This window comes from Emydura macquarii, unplaced genomic scaffold (assembly GCF_026122565.2).
Source record: "Emydura macquarii macquarii isolate MOO-44397 ecotype Brisbane River unplaced genomic scaffold, CSIRO-AGI_Emac_v2 contig_431, whole genome shotgun sequence".
NCBI classification, from domain to species: domain Eukaryota; kingdom Metazoa; phylum Chordata; order Testudines; family Chelidae; genus Emydura; species Emydura macquarii.
The window spans coordinates 1,599,026-1,626,110 of NW_027130568.1; the positions used below are offsets into that span (position 1 = coordinate 1,599,026).

Here is a 27,085-nt window from a genome sequence, read left to right on the forward strand (position 1 = left end):
TGTCTTGGTTTCCCCAACCTTTTTGTCATCTTTTAAAAATATGAATGCTCCAAGTTAATTTTATTTTTAAAAAAGAGCATGACTCTGTTGACATGGTGGGTTTAATTTGCTGAAAAAGTGAGCTGAAAGGACAATGAAGGGAGTATGATTGTAGCAGTTACACAATTGACACACACAGCATGACTATGACTGTCCCCTTCTATTGCTCGATTTTATAGTTCTTGAATGAGCCTTATCAACATTTAGCTATTAATATTTTATTTTATAAGGACTCATAGAAATTACATATACACTCACGTTAGCAGCATTTTAAAGGGAAGAATAATTGTAGACGTTATGTCACATTCTTCTCTCCAGAAGCAAATCTGAAGTTGAAATAGAATATTTGGAAGTGGAATCATGGCTTGATTAATTATTACCCCCCCCCCCCCCAGTCACCATAAATGACACCTACTTTTTTGAAGTGTCTGTATAGAATTGTGTTTGGACAATTGCAAAACAAATATGCACTGGCTGCTTGCATAATCCTGACTTATGTACACATAGGTGTTTTGAGCATGCTTCTCTTTCTGTGTGAAAAAGCGTACACACAATTTTGTACAGACCTTATGCATTTTTACGCATTTGGACCTAAAGATAATGGGTGGAGAAGAGAATCATGTGTACTGATTGAAGTTTTATTTAGTTGGTTTTTTTTTAATTTAAAATATAAGAAGAGTGTCTGTACACCTTTTAGGCAACAGTCAAACTTACAATCACAAAAATATCTCCCCACACCACAGTGCATTAAGAAAATGATCATACGAGCTAGCTGATAGATAACAAAGTCTCTTATATCCATTGCATTCCACCTAAAATTTTGCCTTCCCCAGAAGTCTTGTCAAATAAATGGCTTTTAAAGTCGTAATGGTAGTAATAGGTAGATTGTACATATTTATTTAATTTTAATATAATTTAATTTAATTTAATGTTATTATATTTAACTTAAGTCCTTCAAAGTGATAGAGCCTGATCCAAAGCCCTTTGAAATCAATGGATAGACTTCAATTGGCTTTGGAACAGCCCTTTAATGCAATGCAAGATCCTGAAAAGCAGCTGGAAGATGACCAATCCTGATTTTTGTCTAGTAACAAGTACCAAGAAGCAAGCTTCCCTTTATAGAGAGAGCTACTGTTCAATTTGTTTTCATTTTCCTCTCATACACAACCCCATTACAAATATCACAACACAATTTGAATCTTAGATGAAAAAAATTGAAAATAAGTGATTTTATATATATATATGTTAAGGGATTATTTTTAGAACCCTGTGGAGGTACAAAAAAGTGGATCCGCATCCGATCCGCATCTGCCAGAATCAATTGACATCCAACCTGCCATTCTCAATCTCTATCTTCTAGGTCATCCACACCTGCATGCAACCACAGCTCTGGGCCTCCCAATCATCTGTTTGGTGGCCAGCCCCACTGCAGCTGCCACTGCTTATCAGCTGTTCAGGGGCCAGCCCCTCCAGGCAGCTGGCAAACAGCTGATCGGCCACGGTTAGCGGGAGCCCACCCGAACAGCTGCTTGGTAGCCGTCAGGGGGAGCTCTGCCTGAACAGCTGATCAGGGCCGACAGAGGGAGCCCCCAACCCTCAGATCTCAAAGCTGGGGAAGCAGCGTCAAAGGCTGTGAGTTCCCCGCCTTTGAGATCTGCATTCAATCCACCATCCGCAAAAAATGGTGTGCAGATATAAAGCGGATATCTGCAGATTTGCAGAGCTCTAATTATTTTAAAAACTGAGCTAGTTTATGAGTAAAATTGGCAATTATAAAAATAGGGTTTTTACAAGTGAGTCTTTGAGTGTTAACATTCCATTTTTTCCAGCTAGAAAAATTGCTTTCAATTCTGTATCAGAGTTTACAATGTAAGAACTTGAGCCTTCCTTGGTTCCTTTGAGATATAATGTGCATTTGTTTGATGTACTGTGGTTTTCAATATGAGACCTCAACTGGGCTTAAAAATGGGATTTTCACCTCTGTAAAGTACATTATTACAAAGTTACCATACAGTAAAAAATGAGCATTACAAAAATGGGCTTACTGTGTGAAGGATAACTGAATATCCAGCTTCTGTGATATGGATGACTTGTTTTGTAATTTTCTTCAGACAGGACAAAATCTTTACTCCAAAAAAGAAATAATAAAAAAAAAAAAAAAAGACAAGATGAATAGTGCCTGTACAGGATCTAATCAGATCACACTAATGCACGGATATTAATGAAGCTGTCAAGCTCTATTCACTGTACTGAAGAAAGAACTAAAGTATACATTGTCCTTTTAACCTTCAACACTGATGTAGTGATTTGTAAGCTGTTGGCTTGGTGTTCTTTTATTGGAAACTGTCCTTCTGTTATAGCATGCAGTAATGAGGGGATAATCTGAAGGCCAGTTAAATGACGTTCTGTATAAAATAAGCATCAATGCTAATTAGATTGAAAGAGAAAAAAAACCCAAAACCTGCAGATCTTTCCAGTGTACTTTTTCTGTCTTTCATTAGTGTCTATAATGTGCAGTATCTTCCTCATTTTCTATATTGAAAGTTAACCTTTTTTTTTTTTAACATGTTTCTTCCAGGTCAGTAATAATATCTATTGCTTATATCAGATAACATCCTAACTGAGAAAGGGTTCTCCATCCTTCCAGATTACCTAAAGTGTATAGCTTGATTTTCTGCCTTAAAGCCTGCCATAGATGGCACAGATGTACTATTCATGAGAGTTTGGGAAGTATATCCTATGGCAGGATCAAACTCTTAGGGCTTGATCCTACAAATGCTTCCTTCGGCTGCTGCTTCATCTTCTTATTAGGATGCCATTTTTCTGGACACACATCCTAAGAGACAATCTCTGTTCCAAAGACTTTATAATCTAAAAAGATAAGGCAGACAATATTATTATTCCTCTATAATACCCATACTAGAGTTATTATGACTCATATTACAGATGGGGAATTGAGGAACAGGGATATTAAGTGACTTGCCAATGTTAGACAGGAAGTTTGTGATAGTCAGGAATTGAACCCTAGACATTGCCTGAAACACAAGGATCATATTAATCTCTACTGTGAGTAGTTCCGTTGACGTCTGAGTGGCGCTACTCACAGTAGAGTAGAAATCCCTGTGCTGGGCCTCTGTTCAGGATTGAATTTTACTTAGTATTGAGCATTACTTTTTCTAGAAAGTATTTGTAAGATCAGGTCCTGTGCTAACAGTAAACTACAATCTGACTGAATTAGCTATCCTAGTAACTGGCTTGACAATGGGTTTGAAATTCTGTTCTCATCATTTTCCGATAGCTAACTTAAATTCAGTAAACAATCATATTTTCTCCAATGTTGAAAAATTGCTGATTGTTTTGCAGTGTATAAATATCTGGAGTGAGTTCACATTGTTTCCCTGAGTAAACTACTGGATTGTATTTTAGCAAAAAAGATCAGTCAGTTAGTTTTTTTTTAAGGATTTTTTTTTTCTTTAATCAAGAAAATATTCTTCACAGAAATAACTTTTGCTGGCAAATTCCACTATTTCTATTAGGAGCATGAGCAATTTAAGAAGTGCTAAAAGAAAGATCAAGTGCTAAAAGATAGATCTTTTTATTTATGTATTATACGAGCATGTGGAAAATGCATTCGAGTCCTTTTTTTGAGTTGTGATCTAAGATAGGCGGGAAATGTCAGTAGCTAAATAGTTTGTAATATACTATAGTATACTGGATTATACTACTGAAATAAATCTGGAATATAGTTGTAATCCCCATTCGTCAACCCCCTCACCATAAACGGGCCTGTGAAACTTACCTGGGCCTGGCCAGGGCTGAAGATTGCATCCCAGAAGGGTTGCTACCCAGTTGCCTGGCAACCGTCCCTTAAACAGAGCGGAGGCTGGAGGGAAGGAACTAATGCAGGAATCCCAGATGTCCTGAAAGAGGTGAGCTCTAACTGGTCTTTACCCCAGAGACCAGATGCCTGGGAGAGAGGAGGTAGCCCCTCCTTTTGAAAACGAAATGAGAGAGAGAGAGAAAGGGAGGGTGTGGTGGAGAGAATCAGAGAGGAAGGGAGCATCCAGCCCCTATCACAGATTGACTGTTGTGTTTTTTTTCCAATTGTCCCAATCCTCAGTTGGGAAACTCCAGCAAGTTAGGTTCCCACAGGGTGTGCCACAGCATTGTGAATGGAGTTACTGCCCGATGGACAGTACAGCTGGCTACCTCAGCTGCCACAGCCTACCAGGAGGCAAAGTAGAAAGCTTAGAGCTAAGCTTGTCACCCCAGCGTGAGGAGGGTTTAGACCATAGTTTCTCAACCTGTAGTACATGTATCCCTGGGGTTACACGAGACACAGCCAGGGGGAATGCAGCAAAAAACCCAGTGAAGGGAGGTGGGCGGCAGCTGCTGACTTTTGGGGGAGCCAGGTGGCAGCCGCCCGCTTCCTGCCCGGTCCCGGCTCCCAGCTGGGAGGGAGGCAGCAGCCGCCTCAGTCCAGCAGCCGCCTCAGTCCCCTGGGAACCTGCGCTCACAGCTGGGTGGCTGCTACCTGTGCCCTGACTCTGAGCCGAGATACAGCCTCCTGTGTCCTGGCTTGAAGATGGGCAGCAGCTGCCTGTCCACATCCCCGGGTCCCAGCCTGCACGGAAGCCTCCTCCACCCTAGCTCAGAGCAGGTGGCAGTCACCCACCTCCTGGGCTGATAGCCAGGTGGCAGCTGCCTGCAACTTGCCCAGGTGGCAGCTCCCCTCCCCTCCCCAGCTCAAAGCCCGGTGCCCAGAAAGCCAGGTGAAGAGTCCAGCAGCTTGCCCAGTCCTGGAGACGGACTAGTTGAGCAGTGAAATTGACAACTATGACAGCCCCAGATTTTACCAGTATAAAAATCTTAAGAGGGGCCCACACGGTATGATTTGCCCCAGGCCCACACCCCTTAGGTACGGCTATGGGGAGCTCTGCTATCCACTGTGGGCTGCTAGTGCCTGCTCTTACCTCACAAGTTCCCACCAATGTGAGGAGAACACCACGTGACCCCACCATCAGGCCATAGTGATTGGCTGGCGTTGACCTTTGCTCCTATATGGAGGAAGGGGAGGAGGAGGGAGGGGAGAAACAGCAGGGGTTTTTGTGATCTGCCATAGCCACACAGCACTGCAGAACTCAGAACTCTCCTGATTTATGAGAAATACAGTTGTCCAGCTGTAAAGGGGAAAAAGATTATATTTCTCAGAGTGGAAAATTGAGTGTTGGGGGTACTTATTAAAATTTTCAGATGTTAGGGGATACCTGCTACCTAAAAGGTTGAGAAACACTTGTTGAGACCATCCCTTGGAGCTGAAAAACTGAGATCTAGATTGCTCTGCGGATCATCAGATCCCACAGACAAGATACACACTGGACCATAGTGCCTGTAGCATCTACAGTTGTACCTGGACTTGGAACTGACATGTCAGTTGACTTAACAACTAGAATCAGTGAGACTTTGAGTGGTTGTGTTAAGTGACCAAAAAAAAAAAAAAGAAAGATTTATGGTATCCTCTACAGTGCCTATGTATATATTTAAAAAAATCTAGCCGTATCCATATATATTTATTTAGTATAACTTGTTTCTGGCATTTTTTGTAATTTATAATTTCTATTGTTTCTGTAAAGCTTATTGGAGTTGCTTGGTAATTTGAGAATTGTATACTTATTTATGAAGGTAGTATCCAGGGGTAGGGTGGATCATCCATAATTTCCCAGGAGGTACCACCATTAGAGTAGCAATTTGACTAATCCATATCATCAGTGGGGGTGAGACATGAGTTCATCAGAGAGACCCACATTGGCAGAATGACTCAGAATCTCAGGAGGTAAAGCACACCCCAGACTTCCTGATCTTGTACCTGCAGAGGTATCAGGGGGATTACATACTGCATGATTTTTCTTTCTCCTATGAAACCAATGATTCATCTGTTTCTTTCTGCAGAGATCTGGACCCCAGTTCAACAAAACACTTGCACACATTTAATTTATTCACATGAGTTAGCCCGTCTCTGTTCAGCAATGGCCTGATCCAAAATCCATTGTATTCAATGGGATTCCTTCCTTTAATTTCTATGGACTTTGAGTCATACCCTAAAGCAGTGATTTTCAGCATGTACTTCAGTCCTATTCATTTAGAATGTGTGAATTTAAATATTTTAGTCAACGGGGGCTCCGGAGAAGATGGAGTCATGAAGAACTGTAATTCTAGACAGACTTGAGCTGTTTTCTGCAGTCACCACTTCTCTTCCACAAATGTATCCTTTTCCCTTTCCACTTCTTGATATCAGCGATCAGTTTTGAAAAATAAGATTCTAATCATAAAGGGTAGTGAGCAGAGCTGCTAAGTCAGTCAAAAATGCTGATTCGATGGAACTGAATTATCCATGGGAAGGTGTTGATTTTGTTGAAACTTTTGATGCAAACCAGGCAGGGAGTTAGGCTGGCCAGCAAGCTGAAATATTTTGTTGCAGTTCTCCTGAAACAAAAATTTTTAAAAATTTTCCTCCTGTGAAAAATTTTGAGTATTTGACTTTTCCTCTTGATTTGGGATAATTTTTTCCCCCAAAATTCTAAATTTTTCACAAGAGGGAAAAGCCCTTTTCTGGCCAGGTCTAGTGGTGAACATGCTGTACAGTGTGCTTAGTTACCATAGTAACCACTGATTTCTTTGAGAGTTGAAGGCTTCCAGCATCTCATAGGAGGTGCCCAACACCTTCGAGGACTGGCAATTCACAGCAATTACTTACAAGCCCAATTTCTTTCTTAAAAATGTATAATTATTTCTGTGAACAAAGTCTACTCTGTTACTAAATGCATTTTTCCATCAAAGATGTATTTTAAAAGGTTTTTGACCATATTTCTTTAGCAAGGTTCCCTGTAGGTTTAGGAAACTATTAGGAAAATTGAATGTCTCAGTACTGCAGTCTCACTGACCTTTTGGAAACAAGATACCCTAATAAGCAGGGTTGTAAAACATATGTAAACTGCATATACATTGTGGATACCTGAGCTTATTCAACCATCCTTCTCAATAATGAAATACCTCTCTCTTATAAATATATATTTTATTAACCCTTTACTGTTTCACATTGCATTCTCTAGCACCCCTGAATTAGTCTAAAAGAAAGGTCCATTTCTGCCTTTAGAAAAAGAGACCAATAAAAAAATTTAAAAAATTAAAGGTATGTGTCAGTGTGCCAAATAAATATTAACATCTGGTCAGCAAACCAAAGGCCCTGATGTATTTTAATTAATAAACTTACCAGAAATTTTAATTAAATCATTTTTATGAACAACACATAATGGCAGGAATACCTGTAAATATTGACCTTTGAATCATAGTTTTTTTTAACTTGTGCCCTGCTCTATTTCAATTAGGCTTTGCAGAGTTTATCTGTTGAGATATATTGTACTGTGTACACATTTACATTAAACTGGAATTACTTCTTAATCTTTTTTTCTGAGTGCTGACTTTGACATTGATGTTAGGCTGGTCACTAATAGCTAATAAAAAAGATATTTTACTCTGCATCCTGATAATATATTTCCACATGTGTGAGGAGGTTCTCCTGCACTCTAAAACATCTTACTTCAACATAAACCACTGTTTAAATTATATAAACAACATAAACCAATTCTAAAATCAAGGAGTTTTGAAACATAAAACTCATGTGTTTAAAAACAAAAAACAAAAAAAACAAAAAAAAACTGTTACCAGTGCCATCCAGCAGAGTGTTAACAATAGGTGTTAACAATAGTATACAAAGAAATATACAAAAAGAAACTCATAAATTTTGTGTCCAGTGTTTCTAGTTTATAACATGGCCCTGTGGATTACTTAATTCTGCAGCAACAGAATTTGACACAGGGTGAAAACCTGGCCTATTGGAGTCAATGGAAGTTTTGCCACTGATTCCAATAGGGCCAGGATTTCACCCACAGAATGCATAGCTTGTTGCAGAATTATAGAGTAAGACGTTAAATTACCTCTGTATTTGACACTGCGACGTTGTGATTGCTACTGGAACACCATGTCCAGTTCTGGTGTCCTCACTTTTAAGAAGGATATTGAAAGATTGGAGATGGTTTAGAGAAGAGCTTAGAGAATATTTAAATAGGAAAACATGCCTTATAATGAATGACTCAAGGAGTTCACTGTATTTAGCTTAACAAAGAAGGTAAAGATGTGACTTTCTTGGAGTACTTGCATGAAGAACAGAAATTTGATAAGGGTGTGTGTGATATATGTGAGATGTTGGGAACATGGAAACTTCAAAAGACTGTTACGTTGAGATATACCAGATCCTATCACAGGGAATATTCATAAACATTTGTGAGATAGGAATTCTATACTAGCTCCATGGAGGGAAGAGGGTTATGAAGCCTCCTCCAGGAATTAAAGTAAGTGGAATGGAATTACAACAAATCTCAGGACAGGTAAACAACTCCAAAGTAGTACCAACCCTGGGGGTAATTGCATATACTCATTTCCAGGAGTCAAAGAAAGGGCTTTGTGTATAAAGGGTCAGCCTGAATTGTCTGTGACTCTCACTTGATCCTCAGATTGACACGTATTTGTAACCCAGAGGGCAGAACCCTTCTGGAAGGGTTTAAAGGAATGCATACTTACCACGAACTCCAAGTGGGAGATGGGTAATATCTGGTAAGGTACTATAGGTGTAGACAGATTCTTGTTTATGATATATTTTCTCTGTAATTATTTTTTCATAAATAGATACTGTGCTCTGAAATCTGGCTGGTCACTTAGAGAGAGCAGAATGGCAGGCGCTGGATTAAGGCTTGGTCTACACTGCCGGCGAAATTCAGCAGCAGTCAACGGTAGTTATGCAAGCTACGCAGAGTAGCTTTCGTAACTCCCGTCAACTTCCTAACTTCTCTTATTGTGCCATCTCCACTGCACTGTGCTGATGGGAAATGCATACCCATTGACGCAGTGCTACGCTTTTTGGGGAAGTGGTTTTGTTAAATCGACTTCCGAATCGATTGAGCGGGTCTTCACTTCTGCTCAATCGATCTGGATAAATCAATCTGACGGTAGCAAATTTGCCACTCTCAGTGTAGACATACCCTATGATCAGACTTGCTGGGATAAGCACAGTGAATCCCTAGTTGGAGAAAGGGGAAAGAGAGTTCCCACCCATAGAGAGGTGATGGCTGGAAGCATGAAGGGGAGCCCTTGAGCAGATCACAGAGGCAGCAGAAGTTCAGCTAACCCTAGAATTGTAACAGAGGGTTTCTCAATCTAGCAGACAAAGGAGTAACAAGAACCAGTGACTGGAAGTTGAAGTTAAATAAATTCAGACTAGAAAGAAGGCACATTTTTTTAAATCAAGGTTTGTGATTATTTTCTATAACTGGATATTTTAAATCAGGACTGGGTTTCTTTTCTAAAAGATATGCTTTAGTTCTTGCAATATTATTATACTTGAAGAAGGAATTAACACAGGGAAGTTGTATGGTCCGTGTTATGAGGAGATCAGAATAGATGATCACAGTGCTCCTACAAATATATGCTCCAGATTAAAAGCTTTTCTTTGGCTTTTGAAGTTGTGTTTCTGGCTTCATGATTGTGAACATAGCCTTGAAAATGTGAAGCAAGTACAAACCAATGGATTCACGTTTTCCTAAGTCTTCAGATAACCTAAAACACTAGCTCTGAAGGGTGGGAGCTGCCATATTCATCTTTATGGTTTTTAAACTCTGAAATCTTAAGTTAAATAGCAATAATGTTAACTGTTTCATTGCTGAACATTGTAGTAGAGGTATGCAACTTATGTACTTATTCTAAAATCCCTGAGTGTGTCACACTTCTGCACAGCTGCCCCAAGCTCCGGTTCCCCCCAAGATAATGTTTGTGATTCAGGGTATGTACACACTGACGGCGGCAAATTCGTCGCCGTCAGATCGATCTATGTGGATCGATTGAGCGGCAGTGAAGACCCACTCAGTAGATCCAGAAGTCCATTCAAATAACCACCTCCTCAAAAGGAGTAGCACTGCATCAACAGGAACACATTTCCCATTGATGCAGCACAGTGGAGATGGTGTGCTAAAGGGAAGTTAGGAAGTCAATGGGAATTACTCAAGCTACTCTGTGTAGCTTGCATAACTCCTGTTGACTGCCACTGAATTTCCTGATAACTGTATATTAAGCCTGAGTTAAACATTGTCAGTAACATCACCAGTAGCAGTTTGAAGAGGTCAGGACAGTACACATTAAACTGGAATTAATATCAAAATATACAGAAGAGGGGCTACTGTACTAACTGTATTATTCATTTGTACAGCTAGCTCATTAAAAACCTCCTTTTTCTGATTTAAAATGAAGCTGCCATTGCCACAGCAGAGTACCACCGAATTCAGGTACTTAGTTACAGAATTTGTGTGTGCTTTGCCTTTGCTTTACTTAAACCATATCAGATTTTCATCTTCAGCAAATCTGTTTTCTCCCTCACCTCTATGACATTGTTTGTAGCCTAATTTATTTCACTTGTATGGGTAGTTGTGCTCGAAAATAAGAATAGCCTTAATACATTGCACGTTTCTTTTTCTCTCAGTGAGCCTGATGCGCAGCATATTATGTCAATTGCTTCCTTGACATGTTTCTGGAACATCTCTTAGATACACTATTACCATACATATCACCATCCCTACCATGCTATATCATGCTATCACCATGCGTACTGATACTTAATGGCTGACAGATGTAGATACCTCAGATTATTGTATTTCAGATGTAAAACCAAAAGGAACTTGAGATTCAGAATAACTGTACTTGTTTCTGTAATAAAAATTAAAAACAGTCTGCTCATGTATCAAAGTTACAGTAGATCAAGAGAATTTGCTTTATTTTAATACTTGCATTGCTCACAATGACTGTCTCAAACATAATTTTTGAATTCTTTAGGTCCTGGTTCATTAAACGTGCATAATTTAAAGCACATATGTAAGTCCATCCCTATTCAGCAAAGCAGTGAACTTCAACATGGAATTTATAAACATTCATCTCCTTTTGAACACAATGGGCCAAATCCTCCTCTTATTTATGCAAGTATATATACTGTGGCAGATGGCCGGCTTCCCTCTACTGGGTCTCACACTTCACTTCTCATAGTGGGCCAGGGAGTCACCCATCACCCCGTCTCCCCTGGGGAGGGGGGTGGGGACCCAGGCCCACCCGCTTCTCCGGGTCCCAGCCCAGGGGCCCTATGAGTAGCAGCTGTGAGCTGCTGGCACTGTATGCGCAGCTGCAGTCTTTTTCCCCTGAGCTACTTTTCCCCTCAGTCCTTCTGGCCTCTCAGGCCCTATTTCCTTGTTGCCCCAAACTGGGCTTCCTGACCCAGGCCCCTGTGCCTGGGGTAGTGTTTCAGTCTGGCCAGGGGCAGGTTCCCCCCTCTCCTAGGCTCAGTACCTCTCTTGGGACTTCTCTGCTCTTCCACACTTCCACTATACTCCTGACAGCTCAGCTCAGCTCAGCTCAGCTCAGCTCAGCTCAGCTCAGCTCAGCTCAGCTCAGCTCAGCTCAGCTCAGCTCAGCTCAGCTCAGCACAGCAACTTTCTCCAGCTTGTGCCATTTCTCTGGAGCAGTGGGCTTTTATCAGGCACCTGGCTGGGCCTTAATTGGCCTCAGCTGCTTCTAATTGCCCTCTACTGGTCTGCAGGGAATAAAGCCCTGATCATTCTGGGGATTACATACCTCCTGTCATGTGCTCTCCTACTGCCCTTGCTATACCACAATACAAACTGTAAAAAGTTGTATTGTAAAATCTAAGTAAACTCCATTGATTTTGATAGACTTTCTTTGGATATGTCCCAGTGTAACTGAGAGGAGAGCTTGGCCCACAGTATATGCAGGTTCCAGATTTGTTTTTTGGCTCTGATTTGGCTAACAATTCCTATAAATACTCCTCCAAATGTGTATGAAGATGTTTTGCAGATATTAGCAGGTTATTGTGGCAAGGCATTTCAGAAGCTAACAATTTTTCCAGTATCTGTTCAATCCTACCGTTTTTCTATAAGTATGTTATAGTCTCGTGAATTTACTTTGAAAGTGTAGCTGATTAACCAACCTGCAGACTTAGCAAGGCTTCAGTCCCATCATTGCTATCTACAAATGAATATTTCTGTAATGTAAAAGGTAGCTAGGCACTCAATGCATCCTGACTCCATCAGGCTCAGACCATCACAGAAGCCAGAGACATTACATTATAGAGTATGAGCACAACACTGATATTAATTCACTTCTTTCTTTCAGGGACTTCTGTTGCAGCAGGATGCCATCTCAACTTCAGTAAAATTTGTTCTCTAGTTTCATGGGGACAACTCTTTAAATCATATATTTATGTTCCAGAAAAGATTATTGGGTCTGGAACATTGAGTGCTATGTGTTTCTTATTGACTTCTAATATAATATTAACTGTCTGGGGGAAACATATTTATATAGTGGATAAGGCAAAACCAAGGGAAGCAATTTTTGCATAAAATGTTTGATAAATAGTCCTGATCAAATGTTCTCTGAGCTACATCCAGATGCAATATGCTATGATGCAGACAGTACTGTGTGATGCTGATTTCCTGCAGTGTTCTGTATCCAAACTGCTAGTGCATTTGGAGTATCCCATTGATCAGTATCCTCCAAAGACTGTATCAAAATTCTGTCCAACTGTTGTAGTCTTTCAAATAAAAATTTCTAACAAGTAACCCCTCTGCCAAAAGTGTACCCCTAGATAGTGCAGTAAAAAGGAAATTATATGATGATATTATATTGATGGTAAATACTCATAACACAAAATGAAGTATTCACACACATTAAAAACTTTGAGTGAAATTCTAGCCCTGGGAAATCAAGGAGATTTCATCTGTTGAGAGGGATTTTCAAAAATAATAATCATTAGCCTAATTCCCATCAGCTTCTGTAGGAGCAGGTTAGGCCAATGCAGGGCATTTTTGAAAATCCCCTTCATACAGTTCATCTAATTTGCCTTTATATGCTACAACAAGGATTCATTAAAACCAATGGTAAAGTTTAGTTTTTCAGTATATACTATCATTCCATTTTGGTTAAGCAGCACTGGCTTTTCCTAAAACTTTTGTGCTTTCCTTTGGCAATTGCATGTAGTTTTATAACTACTAAATTAATGCACTAATGGAAAATAACCTTAGCATTTCATTGGCAGCCTTATGGTCAATAAAAAATACCTTGGATTAGACTGTAGGAGACACTGTGAATAGTGAAAGGAGAAAGCTAAAAATCAGTAGTTTGCTATGATCTGCCAGTCAAAAGTGCTGCCTGGATACTAATGGCAAAGTTCTTTATATACACACTGACATTTGTAAATGAAAAAGCTTTGCTGCACCATCTATTTAATTGGTAATTAAATTTCCAGTAACTTTCTCTTTATAGGAGCTGGATTTTGAAGCGAAGACAAGCTATACACTGAGGATAGAAGCAGCAAATAAGCATGTTGACCCTCGCTTTCAAAGTCTGGGACCCTTTAGTGATATGACAACTGTGAAGATAATTGTGGAGGATGTGGATGAGCCCCCTGTGTTTACCTCCCGTTTGTATTCCATGGTGGTGTCTGAAGCAGCAAAGGTTGGCACCATCATTGGAACAGTTGCAGCCCATGACCCTGATGTCTTGAACAGTCCTGTTAGGTAATTATAAGGCTTCTTTTATATATGTATATATGTATGTTGTCCTTTGATGTCATTTTGGTTCCCTATATTGCAGGATTATTCATTTTACTGGAAGGGATTATTTCGTTTTTTTCCCCTTGCAGCATAAATCTGTGCTGTTTGAAAAGTTTGCTTATATTGACTCCTTTGCTGCAATAGCTTTGATGAAACAATTTATATAAATCTCTTTAAAAATATATATATTTGCAGAATTCTGAAACAAAAATCACTTGATTATCCAAGGTCATTATTCTGCAGCAGTTAGGAGAAATTCACAAAACCATAGTTTATGTCCCTATTAAATCAATTATGCCAAACCTATTACAATGAAAACTATGTGCAAAAAAGAAGTGAAGCATATTCTGAATGCATTGATGATGTGTATGTTGTAGAGTTTCTGTTCATAAGTAGTACAAACTGGAGGTTCATTTGTTTAGCAAATGATATCTTTATAGTTATTTGTTTGAAAGATATGTATTTGTTTGTCTGCATTATTTCAGCTTTATTATTCAGCTACTGAAATAATATAATTATTGATTAATTATATATTACGTGTACACATTTCACGTTTTGTATATTTACTAGGCAAAAATCATTTTTAAGATAAACTTAAGGATGTAAATAAATAAAGAATAGGATTTTCAGAAGAATTTAGGAGCAAGAGTCCTTTTCAGCCTTAGGTGCTTTTGATAATCCTACCAGTAGCCCTTAAATGAAAAGAACCTTATAAATAACTTATATTGTACAGTAATATAAATGAGTAATACTAATAACAAAAACATTTTAATATTATAGTTCAGAAACTTGGAGCTAAGGTTCCACAAACAATTTAAACTATTCTCCCATGTTGTCACCACAGTGTGAATTGTCCATGTAAAATAGAAACGGGCAGAGTCAAGAAACACATCTGGTTGCATGTTGGTGATAATGACTCAGTAGGGGGTTATTGTAAGTATAATGTTGTTTCTAAACAGGATAGATAAGATGGCTCAGATACATTGGCTATGTGCCTTTTACTGGTCTCATTGGGGTCAAATATCTGCTATCACCAAATGGAAAGATGTGGCCACATTTCCCTTCTTCAGGGGAGTGAATGAAAAATCTGTTGCAGGCTTTCACCTCCCCCCCTCCTTCTCTGAGCATGTATATGTGGAGAATCTACCATTTCTTCATAATATCATGGTTGGGATACAAGTGCTATGAACCTGTGACTAGGAGCCACATATAGAGAGTGAATTTTATGTTTGTGGTTGTGTGGGGAGAGACGGACAGTGACAGAAAATGATCACATAAGTAAAAACACAGCCAGGTGACTGTAATTCTTTTGTAAGTACTGTATAGGTGTTAATAGTAGATGGCATAATGATATCCACAGGATATGGACAATATAAAGAAAAGTTTAATGTAATACTTCTGTCTCACAGAAATTCTAACCTGTTTGAAATCCTTGGAAAACAGGGCAATTTATTTAAGTGAATGTTGTTATTAAGTGTTATTATTGTTAATATTATTCATTTGGTGTACACTCTGGAATCCTTATATGGTGCTAATTAAGTACTTTGCTTTTTCTGCTATCTAATTTTTAGTTACACTTATTAAAGGTGATTTTGCCACTGTGTTTTGGCTTTGTCACTTACAAATCAGCAACCCTAACAGGTCAAAATAAAGCATGTATCTCACTTGAAGAAGTGATGTAGGTGTTCTCTCTTTTTCTCAACATATATTAGCAACGGATTCAAAATAGCTGCTCCCTATCATGTATAAACAAGTGCTGGATGGATGAGTTGGCATGGATTTACTTGTGAAATTTATCTTCACGGAGCTCTCTCTGCCACAGCAGTGTTTTCTGGCAGTGTTGTTAGCACATGGTTTATGAAATCTGGTTTTAGCAGAACTGCATGGGTTAGTGTTAGTTCCAACTGCTATCTACACACAGTCCTTCCTCAATGTACTCTTGTTTCTTGTATAAAGGTGAGAGTCAAGTTCTTTATCCTGCTTTCATCAGTTTGCACCACTCCAGCAGCACAAACAGCCATAAAACCAGCTTAATTGGCATCTTGATGATTCCCTGGGCTGAAGGGCATCCCAAGGTTAAGTAGGACTCAGGGGTAGAGCAGGCCAAAATTTTTCAGCAAAAAATGCAGATTCAACAACATCAAAATGATTCACAAATTCGTGTCAGTTTCACCAAATTGTTTGTGTCAAAAAAAATTACTTTCCCTTTTTGAAATTTCCTTCAGTTTTATTTTTAAATAGAAATATTTAAATAGTGCTCAAAATGGAAATGAAATTTTATTTTTTGATTTTTCAGTATTTGGAAATTTTCTAAAAAAAATTGTTTTCGAGTTGACCCCAAACCATTTTTTTTTTCAGTTTTTCAGAATGACAAGTGAAGCAAAAAATCAGTTATTCACACAACTCCATGCAGGGAATAGCCAAGGTGTGCCAATGCCATGGTAATCCCTGGCTGCCAGAACCATGCCTTGGGGAACCATTGATATAAATTAGGGCTGTCCTGAGTCTGGCATAATTTACATAAGGGACCAGACTCTCACAGGATTGGGAAAGCGTAAAAGAGACTTTATATCTATATTATTTTTTTTATCTATGTAGGAATTTTAAATTATTATTTCAACAATATATGTTCTAAGAACGAAAATTGATATTGAGTAAAGAACTGAATTGACTGGAAACATACATCTTGACATTTTGGGTGGGATATTATGATTATAAAATTAGACACTTCTAAATCTAGACACCTAAGAAAAATAGAGGATGTGATAAGAAAAGCAAGGGTTATCTCACAAGGAAATGAGAATTATTGAGATTTGAATTAGCTTTGACAAAGGACCTGCCAAACTAATTTTCAAATTCAATTGATAGTAAGTAACTAAAAGATTCAGTCATACCAAAATACATTTTTAGAATTTGAGTATGGATACAATACTTGTAAGTAAGTGTTAGGAGACATTTCTTTTTCAGAATCTATAAAATCTTGTGTTTCTTCTTGTTCTACCCATATGTATTGCAATTTATGTAATCCGTCATTATTAAAACTGTATGTCTTTGGCTCATCAGACTTCACAGTGATAGTATTAATAATTGGAAAACCTGAGGTTTGGCAAGGGACTGAATCCCAGCTGCAGGGCAAGCTGACTTCATTGCAAAGGTGACAGATACAGCATAGTCTGTAGGGATAATATGCCAGCTATGAAACGCTTGAAGAGCACAGTTGACCAAATACTCAGCAGTTCTGTCATGGAGAAAAGAAAAAAACTGAAATAGAAAAAACAGAAAATACAATTAAATAAAAAGGAGTGTTTGCTGATGAGAGAGGGAAAGCTCTAAATGATGAAAGCCAAAAAGTTTTCATTAGTGCTTCTGTTGATATAGCACCCTCAGTACATAGTATAGCACAGTAAAGCAACACCAACTGTATAACAAGTATCTGCTCCAGACAACTTGCAATCTAAAGGGACAGATAAAAGCAATGTAGTACAGCACAGTACAAACTGGTATAGTACAATATAGTGCGAATGGTATATGGCCATTATAACTGGGAAGTGATCTCTTTGAGGTATCTACTGTAATTCCACCCTTCCACATTTTTAAAAGGTTTGATTAGTAGTATACCAAAAGTGCAGTAGTTGCATTGTTATGACGGTAATTATAACATTTGATCCGATTATGATTCTTTAACTCCCATTGATTAGTAAGAAAGAATGGTGTGTCAAGAAGTCATTGTTAGTAACTCTAAAACTGCATAATCCCATCTCTCATTTTCAGAGGAAAAGTAAACAATGGAGCCATGGACAGGTTCCCCCTTTCCTCTGTGCTGTCTTCTATTTGTTGATGAATTGTCTTCCCCTTCCTAACACACAATATGTTAAGCCAAGAAGCTCAATGTGTTTGTCTAATGACAATAAAACATGAGGAGCTGGCAGTTGAACATGAATTCCACTGACCTACTCCAAGTATTTTTCCCCATCATAGTAGCACAGGGTAAAACAGGGGATCTTCCACTAGTGATAAAAGTTCTGTTCCTCTCACTGCCAGCTCTGCTGGGAGCTGCATGAATTTGATACAGCCATGTGGCAAGCTTCCAGTTGTGATTCACTTTAGGTTGGATTCAGGAATATGCTACTCCATGAATAAATGAAAGGTTGCCATAAGAAGGAAAGTAAGAAAAGCTAAGGAAATACCTGTAACCTCACTTAAGAAGGCATTGTGTGCGGGAACAGAGCCAGCATCTGTCAGCACAGTTCATTTGCATCATCAAGAGGCTGCATATATAGTTCTGTTTCTTCCAGGAAAACCCAGAGATATTGGACAAAAAGAAACCCAAAAGGGGGAAACAATGAGTGTTCTTTCTATCTAGTGAGAAATCAATGAAACATTTTAATAAACTATAGCTGAACATAAATCAAAAGTTTTTTTCAATCTTTCACCTAGGTACTCAATAGATCGAAACACAGACCTGGAGAGATATTTCAATATTGATGCCAACAGTGGAGTCATTACAACTGCCAAGTCTTTGGATAGAGAAACTAATGCTGTTCATAACATCACTGTCCTGGCTATGGAGAGTCGTAAGTTACAATTTAAATGTTTTATAAACAGAATGAACATAAAGCTTAAGGTTTAGTTATAATAATTACTTGATGGCATTGAATACAAATATGAAAATTCACCCCTATGTACATGATCTTACTGTAGATTATGTGATGAGGACTATGTTTTGTAAATAAGGTATCTATCTATCTATCTAATCACCTACTCTGCCTCACACCTTGTGCAATCATTTAGACCTATCTCGTTGCAGACAGGTGTTTTATTCATTGGGACACATGTCCTCTCAACTGTATGATCATCAGTTTACTGTGAAATATCCCTTTTGCCACAGATTAGTAATTGTCCTGGTTTGACCTCAGTAGACAGCATAGACAGCCCAGAAATCCAGTAACCACTTTACCAATGAATATGCTAAGGGGTAGTGATGAGCAGAGGTGGTATTGATGAAATCCATGATTATTTTAATTTGGGGATGTAATTCAGGTTTGAGAGGAATTACACCATGTCTGCGAATAAAGGTGCTAAACTTCCTAGAGCTAGATTAACTTATAATAATAAGGGAATTGCAGGGGGATTCCCTTGGGTGGGTAGATGGTACTTCTCTTACGCTTCCCACAGTTATAGGGAAGCCATAAATTTTGTCATGGACTCCCAAGCCACACCATGTTGATTCGCTGTGGGCCACAGGAGGTGGCACGGTTTTTATGTCACCTCATTCCCACCCCTCCAGGGACATTTTGCTCCTGAGGTTTATACACTGGATTTTGAATTTGACCCCTACAATGAAATACAACCCCACTGAAGTAAATGGCAAAACTCCCATTGTGTGAAAAAGAGCCAGGATTTTTACCATACGGTTTATTTTTCACTATGTTTCTAGGAAGTATTTTAATTATTTTTGACAGGTGTATGCAATGGAAAGCATATTGATCCAGAAAATAACTTGTCAAGAGTCTTTGTTTGTTTGTTTGTCACAGAGAACCCAGCACAGATTGGGAGAGGATATGTGGCCATCACTATCCTTGACATCAACGACAATGCCCCCGAGTTTGCCATGGAGTACGAGACCACTGTCTGTGAAAATGCTCAACCTGGCCAGGTGCAGAGTGATATTTCTAGATGTTTATTTGTATTGGTTAGGCAGTAATTTCTTTTGAAACTACGGCAACTTTAAGATAAAACATATTGCAGTACAAATGATACCTAGAATTGCTGTGCAGCCTAAACAAATATTAAACAAAGCCTAAAAACTCCATCATACTGGCCACAGTGAAAAAGGTGCAAAAATAAAAATTAGATGTGCAGAAGTAGTGTAAGCCTGTTAAAGGCTCCAGATGTCCCTACATTGCAAAATTATGCTATGCGAGCTTGATTCTGAGCAGTGATGAGCACCCTTAATACCCACTGATCTCACTAGGAAGTGAGAGTGCACAGCACTACGCGTAATTGAGTCCTATATCCTATAGCACTCCTAAAACTAAAATGTGGGTGAAGTAAGTGTGGCTGAGTTAGGAAAAAGGAGTCTCAGGGCCACATTACCCACTATGAGCGTCTTGTTTAGAACCTGTAAAAGGTTGCTCTCACAAGGCCTGATTTTTGGAGGTTCTGAGCACCCCTTGTTTCTGTTGACTTCAGCTGGAGGTGTTTGCTCTTGGTACCTCTGAAAATCAGACCCACAGAGATCCTTTCACATAGCTACAACATCTCTGCCCCTTAGGAAATTGGAGACAGTTTCACCCTGAAATTCACAGCACCCATGCATTTGTAATGGCCTTCTGCATGGAGGATTTAAACTCTGTGCTTTCTCCCAGAGTTTCAGCCTTCCCCCTCTTTCATGGAAGACATCACTGTCCATTTTTTAAAATTACAACAAAATTTAAAATGACAACAGAAATTAACATGATTAGCAGCCTTTGCTCAAGAGTAACCTAGAACTGGAACAGCAGGCGGTCTTGTAAGCGAGATGGACTGGCCAAATTGCATAAGATTATCTGACCATACTGTCCCTGGTTCTAATCAATTAATCCAGATACTCATGGCCACTAACTCACAAATTATAAACAACAAAGACACGAGTCTAGTATGTTACATGGTTTGCTGTTAAGTTTCAGAAAATGTTGATTAAATTAATTCTCAATTCTGTTGTATTCACCCTAAAATGAACTCTAAAATCTGGCCGTTACCGTTCAACCTGTGGTTTGCAGACACAATGTGACATTAATTGCACCCACAAATAACTGTGAGTGCCTTGTCTGTCTCTCTATAGTGCCAGATTACATCCACTGTTATTTTCATCCATAAAGAGTCCCTTTTCCAACTATAATACTCGTATTTCTAGCCTTAATGAGTGGTGATATATTAGCTCTTAACCTGTCCCTGGATGAATATTGGCCATATAGTACTTCAAGCCAGTTTGAGGTAGGAGAAGAAAAGGAAAAGTATTTATCTTGCACCATTTTCAGCGGGGAGATGGGACAGGAAAGTCAATGGTGTCTAAAATTGCTTCGGAGGTTTGATTGTTAGAACAAGATATTAGTAGTGGGCAGAATGCAAGTGAAGTGGCTGAAGGTGCATGATAAATGTGATTTATCACTTGACCATGGGCATTGCGTATGTGCGTATATACTTCTTTGTATTATATAAAATATAAAACCTAATATAACTTCAAAATAACTCTCTCTTTTCAGGTAATCCAGAAAATCAGTGCTGTTGATAAAGATGACCCACCCAGTGGTCACCAGTTCTACTTCAGTTTGACAGCAGAAGCAGCAAATAACCAAAACTTTACCCTGCAGGACAACAAAGGTAAGAATATAAATGTGGTTGGGTGCCTTAGGTGAGCACTGACTGACTGCCACCCTTTTTTCAGACACGTGATGATTATCATCTGGGTGAACTTCCATACCAGTGAGGACATTAATTAAAGAGCAATCAGCCCCCAAAGTAATTTTTATCTATAGATTATCTGTCAAGAGGAAAAAGCTATTGTTTAAATCATTTTAAGCTTGGAGCTAAACAGAGGGGTTTCAAATCTTTTTTTTTCCCCCAAGAGTCTTTTTTTCACTTTCTCCCCCTGTATTTATAAGTATTTATCCAAGATTTTACCTTGGGGGCAGTGACTGAAAAATGTCCTGGGCCTCATGTTTTATTAATATAACTTGAGGCATAAAGAAAAAAGCCCTAAAACGCATGGCAAAATGAGCATTCCTTTGAAAAAAAGCACCTTTTCAACAACTACATCAGCAACTGAAGCTGAGTGCTCATTTTTAAGGCTACCTACAATATTTACATGCATAGGACTGTATTTCCCCAAAGATCTACATGAAGGACCATCATTGGTATCACATTCCCACTGGTGAAGAGATGAGAACACACTCCTAATTGGCATTCTTATTAGTTGCTGTATATGAATGGTAGCTGGACATTGTCAGTCTGCTTAGCTAATGGTTGATGCAAATAGAAGCAAATAGAACAATGCAGCAGTTAGATGGGAGTCTATTTGCTCTGCAATGCTAAATGGAGTAAAAACTTGCTCTTGTTAATAAAATAAATGATTATTTATACGTTGAGTTAAAAGGAATTATTTTATGGACCGTTTTTCAAACTATATCTACACTTTGACCACCTTTTGTCCTGAATAAAAACAAGAATACAAAATAAATATGACGTGAAATTAAGTCTCTTTCCTGGATAACAATACAAAAAAATCAGTCTGTTGATAAAGAGTCGAATTCAGCTGTCCCCACTTTGTTGTCACATTCTGCAATTATCACTGTGCTTAACTTTACTCATATGAGCAAAACAGTGAAGTCAAGTAAGCAAGTAATTAATATACTAAAGTGATTTTCTAGATTATGACCTAAAGACTCAAATGCATTTATTATTATTAATGTTATTAAGAACACATTAGCCCTGTGAGACACTAGGCAGGCATCTGAGACCCAGGTGTGCTAGGCACTGTAGCAAACATTATAAAAAGACAGTCTCTGCTCCAAAGAACATACAGTCTAGATCAATACACTCCATGCCACAGCAATAAAGTCAGCAGAAGTTTAAGTAAGGTAGAAGTTGCCCCTTTTTGATTAGTTAACCTTTTATATACAAGACTTCTGTGCTCAGAAATAATTTCTCATTAGAAAGTATGAGTGTGTGCAAAAGTGTATATGTACTTTTCCATCTGTGCCACAGAGGGGCAATAAGCTCTACATGACAGGATTTGCACAAACACATACACTTTTGTTCATCACACTTGGAATATTTGGGTCTTTATGCTCCAGTTCAGCAAAGCACTTAAGCATATGCTTAAGATTAAGTATGCTGGTGGTCTTCTTGAATTCAGCATTCAGTTGAATTCAGTTAAGCATGGGTACAAGTGTGTACAGGTCACAAAATGTTCATTTTAGTGTCTTTTATATTAGGAACAATAAAATAATTCTGTGTTTTTCTGAACTTCTGAAACTTCAAAATGGGGAAGAATAAGTGACAAAAGAAATCATTAATCTAGTATTCAATTGTTTTAATATATTTTTAACACATTTAATAAAAATACCTTAAAATTGCAATACCTACCAAATATACAGGTTTGATTCTTTATCATCCATTCATTTGTTAAGTGCAGTTAGGAGCCGTCAGCAAATAGTCATTTCCCACTGTCTTTCCCAGGAGGCAAAATTATTATTTATATCTCTTAAACCACAGTACTAAACATTACAAATCAGTTGTGACAGTCATATCTATTTAAGCACCTTAATAAAGCTTTTAAAACCTGTCTTTAGGTGGTTGTGAGCTGTTAATTAAATCTCAGCTATTCTACTATTTTATTATCACTAGAGACTATAGAGCTTTTTGTTTTCTTATGAAAAGATATCTGATATGTGATTATGGATCTTGAACTGATTGGCTCCATTGCCATATGTCTGTAAGCCACTAGGTGCACCATTTCGAGGAGCTCACGTGTGACCTTGAATATCTAATCTAATTGTCATTTCTAGTTCAAATTTAAACTCCTATACACTGGGTGAGCCTGCAAACATGTGCATGCTCCCATTATGTGTTCAGATTCTTCCATTATTTGTGCACACAAATGGGTCTTTGTGCATGCAAATAAATAATTAGATGTGCTGTTACCGGATATGAACACCCAATGCATGTTTGTACACACAAGTGTGTGTTTGTGTGTGTGGTTGCCAGAGTTTTTTTTGGCAGTCATACACAGTGACCCATGTTATGAAAATGTGGCTTTCAGAGGCTTATTCTCCTTTTCTCCTGTTCCTGTGTGAATCTAACTTCCATTAATATATCAATGAACGTTTAGGTGGGGAAATAAAGCCTGTAAAATGAGAACTGAAGTGCATGTTGATATATACTGTATAGCTACTTAAGGTAACAAGTGAAGCACAAAATTTTTCATCTCATTTACAGTGCCCCCATCTGGGATTTTGCTTCAGGAATGTGGCACTGTCAGTGTGATTAAAGTGTATAGGCCTCCACAATTACAGCATAAGCCTTACTGGTAAATGGAAGCCTGAATGGTTTTTGTATGAGCTAGAACTGGAATCTCTAGCAGATCACATCATTACAGCTCCTTATAGTGCATGGCCAGAGAATAAAAGTTAATAAAATAATATAAAACTTAGTCTTTCAGACAGAAAAAAATGAATTTTTACCTGTGGACTATTCTCTAGAAATTCTGTGTCTTACACTTCTCTTTTTCTTTCTCTAGACAACACTGCATCAGTGCTAACCAGGAGAAATGGATTCCGGAGACAGGAACAGTCTGTTTTCTACTTGCCAATATACATTGTGGACAGTGGCTCTCCTTCACTTAGTAGCACCAATACCCTCACTATCAGAGTGTGTGACTGTGATGCAGACGGCATAGCCCAAACATGCAATGCAGAGGCATACATCTTACCTGCAGGACTTAGCACTGGCGCACTTATAGCAATACTTGCTTGTGTCCTGACATTATTAGGTATGTCCTTGGTGTTTTGTTCATTTTCCATCCAAAGTACAGTAGTAACAACAACAAAAACTGGCTCACCTTGTTTACCCTCATTTTTCTTTAGACAAGAAAACCTAATAATGCAGCAACAGAGGCATTTTATAATATGAGCCTGACAAAGCCATTTAGTTTGGCAATTCAAATTTAGGTAAATTAAGTCAAAGGTAATTTGCTACCTGTAGTATATACAAAGTAACGGTAGAAGCAATAATATCAGTTGCATCTGATACAATAGTTATAGATAGACAGTGCAGGTGAATTTATGGAAGCATCTCTCTTGCTTAACATAACACAGTTATTAGTGTTCACATTACTTACTGCATATATAATATGCTAATCTATAACCAACAGTTTATTTCTTTTAAATATATAATTCATTTATAATATTTATTGATTTGCAAAAATCAAAAGACATACAGCAAATGTTACAGATTAATTCCCTAATGAGAATTAGCACATTTAATTGAGTGGCATTTGCATGTTCCTTTGTCATACGTGCAGCTGTTAGCACAGCTGGATTTTTACATTCCGAGGCAAAACTAAAACTATGTAAGGGAGGGAGGAAACCTAATTTGAAATTTGTGAAATCACACAAGACGCTTAGTTGGATCAGAATTTCTCACTTCCCTGTGGAGACTGAAGTGATATTGACACTAGGCAATGACAGTATTAAAAACTCAAGATTGTGGAGTAGAAAAGGGAACCAAGGAGCCTCCTTCATCCTTTTACTGCACAAGAATCCTGCACAGAGTCCCTGTGTTGCTTGAGGCTCCAGCTGAGCACATGCTTAAGTGCTTTGCTGGATCAAGGCTCGTATGAATTCTCTAGGTGTGCATATCATCCCAAAAGGCATGGGGATATTGTAATGTCCACAGTTCTGTATCATAGCCACTGAGGTAGCTAAAATACACAAACAGTTTAGGTGATTCCAACCAATAGGCTTTTACTGTAGTTTCCTCCACTGTGTGCACAACAACCGGATCCAACAATGTGCCCTTCTTGGTCTACAACACTTGAAGTCTCTAAGTGCAGTCAACTGCAGGGATGCCTCTCCTTCCCAGCAGCAGTCTGCAAAATGGATTAGGTGCACTGTTGGAGAACAAGCCACACCTCCCCAAAGAATACCTTGTGCCTCCCTGAGGCATGACAACTTCTGATACTCTGCACTGCCCTCTGGACAGGCTGAAACCTAACAGAGAGGCTGCCTGGATCACTGTTAATGGAACAGTAAAACAACAACAGCATATAGAATCCAGTCAATGTGTGCAGTGGTTGTACACAAGTTGTAGTGTTTCCTTTTTCTGGTGTTTTAAAGTTGTGACAGGCAAAGCAGGTAGCTTTCAAATTTCCTCTTTACTCATTTTGCTGTGCCTAAATTGCTCCTTCAATCCTTAAGCACAGTATGAAAAGTTAAAATGGAATGGAGCCATATGGAAAAAATTGTCAATGGCCTGATCATCAGCAAGACTAATGAAAGTTCCTGAACACGTGCCCTATCCCACATACACACGGATCAGTGACGAAGGACCAGATCCTAAGGGTATAAATTGACGTTGGTTGAAGTCGACAGAATGATGCAAGTTTGCACAACTTTGGATCTGGCCCAAACTCCTTTACAGAAATACAAATGCTGTACTTATAGAAAACCACTTCACCCAACACTGACATGCCATCATTTCTGGCACATAAGTAAACGAGACAGTTTTTTTTTCAAACGCCTGTAAAAATCTACCACGGTTTCACAGGATTGTTCAGTGTGTATGTGTTTCTTAAACAGGAGACTGTGTTTCTCAGGGAAATCATTCAGTAGTGACCCAATCTGTTATCTGTCAAATTACCAGGTAGTAACTTGTTTATTCTACTCAGTGCAATGAGATTGGAATGCAGCAGATAACTCATAGCACTGAAGTACTCCTTCTCATCACTTTGAGACTGTTCACAAGCATTTAGTTGAACAGTTGATTGGCAAAGAGAAGAGGAGAGGATCTCAGAACATATTATGTAAATAATTTGTTCTGCACCATATGACGAATGTGTCTGCCATGTTGCCTGGCTGTTGATGTTAGGTATCAAAAGAGCTGACATTCTCTACCTTTTGTGGGCTTTCAAAACTGGCCATCCAAGTGTGCACACAAAGCTCACTTTTGCTTGTCCAAATGGACGTTTGCATGTGCTGAGTCAGTTACCACTTTCTGCCTACAAAGTCACCTTTGGATGCTTACATGCAAATCTGCAGGTGCATGTTAGACAGCTGGTTTTGAAGAGGTAGTCCTGTGTGAATGCCAGAGCTATAGCTGCAAACTGGAGGGGATGAAGTGGTGAGCTTTGCATAAATAATTTAAATACAGACATCCTGACTTTTATCTTCAGTCACCCAGCTCTTTCATTTTAAGTTTAGTATCACATGCCCTAAGAGGGGCCTGAAACGGCACACCTCTCCCTCACAAGTAGCCCTTAGTCCTGTGAGTATTCTGGGATTCCTGATGCGAGTAAAGGTTTTCTCAACTGGACCCAAGTTTAATCAGAGAATTTAATTTAAAAGTGTTAATAATTTTTAGTAAATAAATATAACAAGTATACTGCATTCCACGTTTTTCTAAAGTAAAATAGATATTGAACTAAATTGAACTAAAGTTTGCCAAAGGTTTTCTCCCTTCACTTATTTGACTCATGAAGACTGAATTCTAAAGTCTGTTCCATCAGACATTTCCAATACTCAGTCAATTACTTAGAAAAACTGCACAGTATCAACTCTGCAGTGGGG

The 27,085-nt window shown here is 38.6% G+C and overlaps 1 protein-coding gene and 1 long non-coding RNA gene across 6 annotated transcripts in view; one reads left to right on the forward strand and one right to left on the reverse strand.

The window, feature by feature from the left end:
- Nucleotides 1–27,085, forward strand: part of CDH7 (cadherin 7) — an 85,756-nt gene that overhangs the window by 53,478 nt on the left and 5,193 nt on the right. For 3 of the 5 annotated variants that reach the window (XM_067537475.1, XM_067537479.1, XM_067537478.1), the window contains 5 exons: nt 13,471–13,724; nt 18,198–18,334; nt 19,295–19,416; nt 21,005–21,122; nt 24,040–24,291. In XM_067537475.1, coding sequence (XP_067393576.1) covers nt 13,471–13,724; nt 18,198–18,334; nt 19,295–19,416; nt 21,005–21,122; nt 24,040–24,291 — 883 coding nt within the window. Of the gene's footprint in view, nt 1–13,470; nt 13,725–18,197; nt 18,339–18,679; nt 18,705–19,294; nt 19,417–20,990; nt 21,123–24,039; nt 24,292–27,085 lie in introns of all 5 variants that reach the window. The other 2 variants (XM_067537476.1, XM_067537477.1) reach the window with 2 other exon arrangements.
- LOC137146291 (uncharacterized) lies at nt 6,376–11,543 on the reverse strand. The gene is made up of 2 exons (XR_010917901.1): nt 11,479–11,543; nt 6,376–6,522 (listed from the first exon to the last, which is right to left on the reverse strand). It is a non-coding gene; the product is annotated as an uncharacterized lncRNA (long non-coding RNA).